Source organism: Sinocyclocheilus anshuiensis, unplaced genomic scaffold, assembly GCF_001515605.1.
Source record: "Sinocyclocheilus anshuiensis isolate Anshui unplaced genomic scaffold, SAMN03320099.WGS_v1.1 scaffold251, whole genome shotgun sequence".
NCBI lineage: Eukaryota > Metazoa > Chordata > Actinopteri > Cypriniformes > Cyprinidae > Sinocyclocheilus > Sinocyclocheilus anshuiensis.
Genome location: NW_015549579.1, coordinates 388,253 through 398,306, shown reverse-complemented (window position 1 = coordinate 398,306; position 10,054 = coordinate 388,253). Strand labels below are relative to the sequence as shown.

General features: G+C 38.8%; 1 protein-coding gene across 1 annotated transcript in view; it reads right to left on the bottom strand.

The window, feature by feature from the left end:
* Positions 1–746: 746 nt before the first annotated feature.
* The window catches only part of LOC107657583 (E3 ubiquitin-protein ligase TRIM71-like), a 42,614-nt gene continuing 33,306 nt past the window's right edge, over positions 747–10,054 (bottom strand). Inside the window, exons 3-4 of the mRNA XM_016445739.1 lie at positions 2,678–2,812; positions 747–2,553 (exon numbers count right to left, since the gene is read on the bottom strand). Coding sequence (XP_016301225.1) covers positions 1,102–2,553; positions 2,678–2,812 — 1,587 coding nt within the window. The 3' untranslated portion in view covers positions 747–1,101. The remainder of the gene's footprint in view (positions 2,554–2,677; positions 2,813–10,054) is intronic.

The following is a 10,054-nucleotide window of genomic DNA, read 5'->3' as shown; positions in this document are numbered from 1 at the left end:
TGCTTGCAAGAACAGGAACATCCAAATTCTCATGGGCCACTTAATACCAGAAAGGAAAAACTTGTATTTTTGTGATTAATGATTCTCATATTGAGTTACAACATTGGTGAGATACACTTTCCTGTCGGTCATAAACTTAAATGAGAAGTTCAGGCAGACTATAATGGGAGAGCCATGTGCTTTTGTTCTGCTGTATACCAGTGCTTTATATTTATATATTATTTTTTTATTTTCCACAAATGCTTTGCTTCCTCTTTTTTTCTTTTAATCAATTGAACACAGAAGCAAACAAGACTTTAAAGTGGTTACCCACAAGTCAGGCACAAACTATCCAATTTCAAACTGGGCTCAATTGATTCTAAGTGTTTTCAAATTATGTTACACTGATGGAGTGAATAGTCTCCCTGTGGATCTTTCTTAAACGGGCACGGGAAGCACTGTAGGCCATGCTGTAATCAATAGAAAAACAAAAAGCAACTTGTGATCTAATGCAGCTGGTTGTAATGAGACACTTATGAACTTGGCCTCAATTGTTTCTGCCAAAACATGCAGCTTTTTTATCAATCGTCACGAGAAACATTCAGGGATATAACTTGCGTTCTGTGCACAGTAACAATCAGGAAACAATTGTGCGAACTGTGCAAATACCCAAACATTGCTTCACTTTGTTTAGTTCTTTTTTTTTTTCCGTTCTCACATTCTACGAAGGTAAAAAAAAAAAAAACACTGAGGTAGACGCTTCTTTATAAAACTTCACGGACTCTGCACAAACGTGAGAACATTCATACATAAGCTAGATGAGGTAGGTGTAATGCAGAGAGAAAATATTTCAAGAATGCAAGAAATTCCCTGAGAAAAAAAAAAAAAAGATTTGAAGACGCATACCAAGAGCAAAAAACTCTTAGCTTGCAGCAGCCAAAACTTTGTGCTGTAACGGCAAGCATTTGGAGTTACACGATCACTGAGAATCGTACAAAAATATAAAGTCCCTACAACTCTTGTCACCTCGCTAAATCAAACTGCATTTGCTCCTGATAGATGTGCAAAATCTCCTTTTCCATTTGTCCATGGCTACAGTTTTGTATTTCAAACCTTAAAAGGTCAGAACATGAGGATTCGGTTGTTTCCAAAGTCCACAGCCACAATCATTCCATCTGGGGTAACCGCTATACCCGAGGGGCGATCCATTTGCCCGAAGCCGTTACCGTGTGTCCCAAACTTGCATAAAAAGTTGCCGTTGGGTTCGAACACCTGAATGCGATGGTTGCGGGAATCGGCCACGATAATACGATCCTCCTGGTCCACTGCTACACCTTGAGGCCGCAAGAACTGGCCATTTCCGGTTCCCTCAGACCCAAGGAAGCGTGCTGACTGGCAGTCGGGCCTGATGACAAGCAGCCGATGATTGTTGAAGTCGGTCACAACGAGGTGGCCTTCCTGATTGAAGGCCACACCGCGAGGCGAATCAAAATGTTTCCAGAGGGCACCTTCGAATCCGTATTTGTTAAGGAAAGTCCCATCAGGTCCAAAGAGTTGCACACGGTGGTTGCGTGTATCCGAAACCAGGATCTTCCCTTCAGAGTTGACAGCCACATCCCATGGGTAGTTGAACTGCCCATTTTTGGTTCCCTTCTCACCAAATTTGAGAAGAAACTGGCCATCAAAGGTAAAGATCTGGATGCGGTGATTGTCCTTATCTGCCACAATGATTCTCCTCTGGCTGTCACAGGCGACTCCAGCAGGGCGGTCAAACTGGCCCGGTCGTGAGCCCAAGGTGCCAAACTTGTGGTGGAACGTGCCACAAGGCTTGAAGATCTGCACACGGTTGTTGCTTCGGTCAGCGACCACCACATAGCCCTCCTTATCCACGCAGATGCCCCAAGGCCGACACAGCTGCCCGTCCCCATCACCCTCTCCTCCGAAAGATGCAATGGGCAGGCCTACACCGCCGTAACTTCGACCGGATTTGACCATCACTTTGAAAGGACTTCCCTCAATGTGCTGATTGCATATAAGCACCGAGAGCAAATGCTCACCCTCGCTCTTGGGCAGATAGCTGACTGTGTACGTTCCATCTTGGTGGTCGGAAACATCTGCGCTGGACAGATTACCATCTGGACTCATAAGCACAACCGAGACGCTGTCACCACCGGACAAGCGAGGCTCACCATCATGATCATACCCTACGACGGTAAAGGAAGCTAGCTTTCCTTGCAGCGCTCTCTTGAGGCCTTCACCATGAGCTTTGGAAGCTGTGGCGAAGGCTCCGCTGCTGATGAGGCCCATGGACTTGATGGCAATCAGAAGAGCCTGGTCTGGAGGGGTGAACATGATGCGATCGTCTTCTTGGGGCTGTAGGATGCAGCGGAGGGATTTAAGCTCCTGTAGCTGATTTAGCATGTGCTCTCGTGCTAGCAGGACATCTATGCTACGGCCCTCTTCTAGAACCTGCGTCACTGTGGAGATAGTACTATCCAGCTTGGTGAGATTCTGGTGTAGTTTCTCAACCTGCAGGTAAAATGATTTTGCCTTCACCTGGCGAATCTTCTCCACCTGTGCAGGAAACAAAAAGAGTTCCAGATGTTACAAAAAAGTGACTTTTTCATACTAAAATATGCAGACAGACTTTTAAAAGGTAGTTGTTACTCCATGAATTAATGTTTGTTCTTTCATTCACCTTCCAGAGCAGCTCACACTCGCGTTCCTCCAGAGCTTTCTTATGACGAAGAGTGATGGTTTTTACTTCTGACTGAACAACCTTAGCCTTCAGCTCTACCTGTTCAGCAATGGCCTGGGCTTTCTCGATGCTCAGCTGAAAGAAAATTTAAAGAAAGGGCTTAGACAACATGCAGTCTTGTGAGGACATTTCAGTTCACTTAGAAATGGAAAAAAAAAACATTATGACTGCGCACAAAATAGACAATTGTGCAATATAGTTGCTTCTATGAACAGCTACAGAGCCGCAGACTGTGGCTGAACTTTACCAGAAGGACATAAATACAAATCTGCAACAATTTAAACCCAGTAGCAAGAGAACCAAAAACTTTGTGGTGATTTATGGATTCATTAATTTCTTCAGGTAATTTGCTGTTAGTTGATTACAACTTTAGATTGTCTACCTTCACCAGTTTTCGTCAAAGCAAACAGACTAAAAAGTTATGAGGAACTATGCTGGTTGATTCTCAACCTAAATGTCTAATTCAATTCATCCATCAACTAGGGCGGTGCAATTAATCGCATGCGATTGTCATGCGCATCTCGTCAGTAAAGCCGGTTCCGTGATTAGTAGTAAATCTCCATCACCTGCTTTCAGATGGAACGGCATTTACTACACAGAGCCGTACTTCACTGACAATTAGGCAATATCACGTTCATTAGGGCCTTTCGCACCGCTTTAGTTCCAGAACTAAATGTACAGTACTAAAGTACTGGGAAGATTTTGCGCGAACTATTTCCCAGTACCATTTAAAGGGTTGCATTCTTGTGTGCGGCGTTCAACAACAGAAACAAAGAAGAACAACATTAACAACAGGAGGATGGAGGACGCTGTGATCGGAGCTGTGTTTTTGTTGTGTCTCGCTGGTTTCACAATAATGGACATGGAAAGTCGACGTATACGTAAAGCGATTGAAAGAACGGAAAGGAGGACTAAGAATCTCCAACGACAACTGGCAGTGCTACATTTGCTACAAGTGCCTGCACTTCAGCGTCCGTCCATCTATCGCTGTTCTCCATACTTGCGAAATAAGTTGACACAATGTTTACAGTATGTTTACACAGCGTTTTAAATCATTAAATCATGGGGTGAGGGCGTTTTCATACGCGTTTGGCCAATCAATGTCTACTTACGTCACGATTAGTACCAGTTGTGCTGGTTAGACCCTGCTCCGGAGTAGGAGCTAATTTGGTTCTCGAAAAAGGCAGTCCAGTACAAAAATCGCACAACGTCAAAAAGTGGGTAGTTCCACAATTAGTTCTGGTACTATGAAAATGTTCCCGCGGTGCGAAAGGCCCTATTATCGCAGATCGAATCGCCTGCGATAATGAACGCGATATTGCGTAGCTTGTCAGTGATCTAAGGCTCTGTGTAGTAAATGCCGCTCCACCTGAAAGCAGGTGATGGAGATTTACTACTAATCATGGAACCGGCTTTACTGACGAGATGCGCATGACAATCGCATTGTTAATTGCACAGCCCTACCATCAACATGTTTGAACGGGGTTTATGTTCTTTAGGTTGTCATGGTATATTGTATATAATAATTTATTGTAGGGCTGCACGATACATCGTTTCAGCATCGACATCGCAATGTGCGCATGCACAATAGTCACATTGCAGGAGGTGCGATACAGGACTTGCATGGTTCTATATTTGCCTGATATAAAGTAATTAATTCTGATCTAAGGGTTCTTAAAAACTAAAGTGCACGTTTGCTGCTTCACGTTTTTGACATGCAGTCTCTGCTGCGCATGGCGAAATGAGCGAGGAATGGGAGAAAAGCACTGAAATGGAAGATTTGGTCGCAAAAAGAAACGCATCGTCAGTTATAATGGCACTAGAGACCAGCAGTCTATGCTTCGCTTTTCTGTAAAAAATAACAGTGGTTTGTGAATGTTGCTTAGTCTAAATAACAAATATTTTATCGGGAGCATTTTTGCTGGGATGTTACGAGAACTTACGAGATATTACAGAACAATTTTATGTCAATTTAATTGATGTAGTGAAAAAAAAATCTATATTACTTTTATGTGGGCTTTTGTGGGCGGGAGTGGGACAAAACATGAATGTAGCGGGCGGGAGTGGGACGAGATAACATTTCTGCAAGAGTGGTGCGGGGGCGGAAGCGGGACAGAATCCTGCAGGAGCGGTACTGAAAAATCCATCCTGCGCAGATGCAGGTTTCATTTACAAATTAGCTCCCTTATTTTAGGGTAAGAAGCAACATTCATTATTAATATCATAACATATTAGATCCTTTATTTGCCTGAATTGATAGTGAATAAGAGGAGTCAAATAGTGTGTTAAACAACCCAAAATAAGGCAAAAATTAAAAAGTCATTTTTCAGGGTTTTAATTATTATTTTTTTATTATATTTATGTTCTACGAAGATGCCTACAAAATCACCCCAATTGTTGTAGAATTATTATTTAATTTTTAAACAATTCAAGACATCTGATGTCTTGAATTCAAGACATTCCTATCTTTCTACACATTGCAATATATAGCGCAGAAAAAAAAAAGGATATCACAATGTCAATTCTTTCTAATATCGTGCAGCCCTAATTTATTGTGACAATTAAATTTGGATCTGGACAACTTAAGTAATTTCACTTCTAGTACACAATTTTAGGAGCCAGTGGCTACTAATACATTTTTAGTTTTAAATTGCAGGATAAAAAAAAAGAATATAAAACTACTGCTAGAAAGTCTAAATATTAATATTTATAATTTAATTTAATAATAATTTGAAAGGATCCAAGAAAGCATGAGGGCTTCCTTTGTGATGTTACACAAAAGAGAGATAAAAGGTCTATCTTGGGTACAATGACCTCTAACATTTGCTTAAACAGCGATTTGTACACAGCCCTACCTATGCATGTCAGCTGACATCTAAACCGCCCACTAATCTAACAATCAGAATTGTAATATACATCTAAATTAAATTGTGCTTTCACAGATTCCACTTTAATCTATTTAAGTGGTCCTGAAAGCTCAAAACTCAGCTGTGCCCTCTTAACTTGGAAGTATCTTTTTTTTTTTTTTTCACCATTAGCGCCACACTTGTGTCACATTTCAAAGATTACGGATGATAAATGACACAATGAGAGGAAATAAAGGACTTGTTAGTCTCATGACCTGGGTCAAGGGGTTTATCCATTAAAAGAAAAAAAGGTGTGGGAAAGAATGCTATTGATGTGCTATTTAGTGTGGAGCAGATTACCTAACCTGAGCCAAATTTAAAGTTCAAAGGGTCTGGGGCTCTTCAACCTATAACATAAATAAAATCTTTAGTGCATTTACAACAATGCAAAATCGATCAACAATCCAATTTTCCAGGCTTTTCAGTCACAAATGTAACTTTGCCCAGATCAATTATTTATAAATCACCAATTAATTTGAGTCCCTTCACTGAAATCTCTTTGTTCGCTAAATGCTGCTACATTATATACATTATATTGTCTGATCTAAATATTTAAAAACTATATAGAGTCCCTTAAATGGTTACTTTTTGTTAGTATGTACTTGTGGTACAGCCTATTATTTTTTAAATTTGCATTTCTTTCCCACTGGTTAATAATCAATTGTATAAATTAGTTCTGGGCAACAATCACGATTAATCGCATACAAAATAAAAGTTTTTTTTTGTGTACATAATATGTGTGTGTGTACTGTGTATATTTATTATGTATATATGAAGACACACACATACAGTATATATTTAGAAAATATTTACATGTCTTTTTATATTCATATAATTTATATTATATATAAATATATTTAATATGTAAACAACATTTTTCTTAGATGCATACATGCATGTGTGTGGATTTATATATACATAATAAATATACACAGTACACACACATATGTGACCCTGGACCACAAAACCAGTCTTAAGTAACACGGATATATTTGTAGCAATAGCCAAAAATACATTGTGTGGGTCAAAACTGTCGATTTTTCTTTTATGCCAAAAATCATTAGGATAAAGTATAGATCATGCTCCATGAAGACATTTTGTAAATTTCCTACAATAAATATATCAAAACTTAATTTTTGATTAGTAATATGCATTGCTAAGGACTTCATTTAGACATCTTTAAAGGTGATTTTCTTAATATTTTGATTTTTTTTGCACCCTAAAATTCCAGATTTTCAAATAGTTGCATCTCGGCCAAATATTGTCCTATCTTAACAAATTTTATTTTTTTTTATTTATTTATTTTTATTTATTTTTATTTTTTTTTTATTTCACAACATTTTTTTTTTATTTGATTGATACTTTGCACTGTTAAGGTTCTATCCCTTTTCCATATTTACAAATGTCCTCTAACTAATTCTGAGATTGAACCACCATTCTGAGATTGAGATGTCAATCACAAAAGCGCAAAACAATCAAGAGTCAGCCACAGGAATGCGGAGAACCGGAATAAGCAGCTGCAAAATGACAGGCTAAAATCCAGCAAATGAGATTATGCAGCGCTAAGAAAGACTAAGCTGTCAGGGGCTGGTTATGGAGCAGGCCCTTCATGGGCAGCGTGCTTCCAGAATAGAGATTACAGCCCCAGGCTGAAGCCATTGTTAAAACCCTGCATGTGCTTTCAAACCTATAAATGTTTAGAGGCTTCCCATTTACACCATCCAGTAACAGGATTAGAGACACTAGAACAAGCAACAAATCAGGCGCATGGAAATGCAGGTCAGGCTCTTTCAGATGATGCCGTGTAGCTGATGAAGCTTTAGGACTGGACAGGTTTAGATAATTGCCATGTAAACGCATGGATTATGTTTGGAACGGAATATTAGCACATTACTTACCAAACGTATACTGCAACAAAATGCAAAATTGATGAATGGGATGAATAAAATGAAAATTTTCAGCATATGTAAATGACAATTTTCTTTTTTTATTAGATTACACATTATCAAAGGACATGGGGAATGTTTTCCAACTGTCCATTTATACCTTAAGGACACAAATGTAAAAAGAGAAAAGAAAATCAAATGTGGCAAGACAGTTGGGGGCTTATTTAAATGTAACCAGCACATTTGAAAAGCTGAGGGGTTTAAACTGCCATTAGAATTCATTTTTTTCCCCCAGTGCCTTCCTTGCCAACCGACTCCATGTCACTGGAGAAGGATGGATTTGAACAGCCCTAATGGGTGCTGTTCTCTCCCCCACCCCTCACCCGTAGAGCCTCTTTGAAGAGCGACAGAGAAATAGAAACATTTCCTCTGTGTGTGACTAATGATCCGCCCTGCTACGGCCATCAGGACGCTGAATAGAGGCAGTAACCGAGCACTGGGCCAGTGCTCCTCCCTCTCTTCTATTCTCTTCATTCAGACTGAGTGGGGGTGGCATGCACAGTGATGCTAATGGAAAGTCAGCTTGATTCTACAGCCCCTTTTAAAAACTCCTTTACTTCCACAAAGCAAAGGGAAGGACCCTCACTCACAGTCATGTAGTTGCAACTGTCCGAAATCGCATAAATAACTTGCTTTACTATTAATGCACTTAAGTTATATTTGAAAAACAAGTTTATCGCTCAGTAAATTTACACAAACTTTTAAGTATTGGAACCACCTTTCCAGATGGATGAATTACTCAAATTTAATTTTTTATTGTTTATTTTGAACATTTATTCTGGTTTTTATTGTAAATGCACTGCTGTAAAGGAAAAATAAAGTAAAAAAAATAGAGACAAAATTGATTGTAGTAATCACAACATGCCACAGATGCCGTCAAAAGAGCTTAAGTTGTATTGATCTGGAATATTCCTTTAAGGGTCAATAGTAGATAAAGAGCTACTGAAGCCTAGGACTGTTTTGTAATTTTTCTCATTAGAACATAATAACAGCATACAATGCAGTACAAAAGTTTGGTTTAACGATTATTTTTTAAACAACAAATCTCTTGCATAAAATAAAGGAATATTTTGTGAAATAGTTACAATTTAAAATAACTGTTTTCTATTTTAATATTCTAAAACAATTTATTTCTGTGATGGCAAAACTCCAGTCTTCAGTGTCACATGATCCTTTAGAAATCAGCCCTCGTGGGCTGCGTGCCAACATACAGCGTTGCGTTACAGGCGTCCCGAGTTCGAATTCCGGCTCGAGTACGTTTCATGATCCTGCCCCCCTCTCCCTCTCGGCTTCCTGTCTAGACCTGATCTAAACTGTCCTATCATGAAGGCAAAAACGCCAAAAATAAATCTAATATTCTGACTTGGTGCTCCAGAAACATTACATATGAATTGTGTTGAACTATTAATTATTACTTAAAGCTGCAGTCCATAACTTTTTTTGGTTAAAAATTATCCGCATGCTGCTGCATCATTACGCCACGTCTGTAAACATAAAGAAGTTGTCCCGGCTAGGCTATCGCATCTGAGGATCCTGCAGGTAGAGGATCGTTTATAGCGTTTTATCACAGCAGCTGGAATAATTAAATTTATCATTTTGATGGCGGATTGTAATCCATAAAGGATTATGTGTTTATGAAACACATGTGAATGAAATTAAATTATATTCCAGTTTTAAATGTGCTTCTGATTACAGATAGCCTGGGATTACACAAGATTTGTATTTTAAAGACAACCAGTTCGAAGGGAGCATAATTTACTTTTTGGGTTAAAATAATTTCTTAATATGAAATTTGAATGGTATGACAATTAGAGATTAGACTGTACAGAAATTGAAATCTACACACTAATACACACTATAGGCAATGCTGATGTTGTTAACATTAATAATTTGAGAATAAAGTATAACAATAATAATAATTTGCATGGTTTGATGTAATATGAGCTAACCGATCTTTAGATTAAATCACCATTGGTAGCGTGATTTATTGTAATGCTTTTTTCCTCAGTTGGTCAGAACAAATGTGGCAGACTTGTTACATGTTCAGATGACAATATCCTGTGAAAATTCTTATTTGGGTCATATATTCCAAGACGTAGGCTAGAATCTGTGATTCTGAAGTACAGTAACTGGTGTACAGTAACTCACACTGGTGCGGTGACTGACTGCCACACACACACACTCCTCAAAACATTAGATTCGTCCGCACTGGAGCCGTGCCGGCGCACAACCCACGCAAGGAAGATAATTCTGCAAACAGCTGTAATTGCAGGTTTTCAAACCGAGATGGCGACAAAGAAGCAAAACTTATGGACTGCAGCTTTAAATAATTATTACTAATTATCAAGTGTTCAAAACATTTGTGCTTAATTTTGTGAAAACGGTGCTCAGGATTTTTTAGGATTCTTTGATAAATAAAAAGTTCAAAAGAACAGCATTTATTTGACAGACCCAAAAATGAAAAT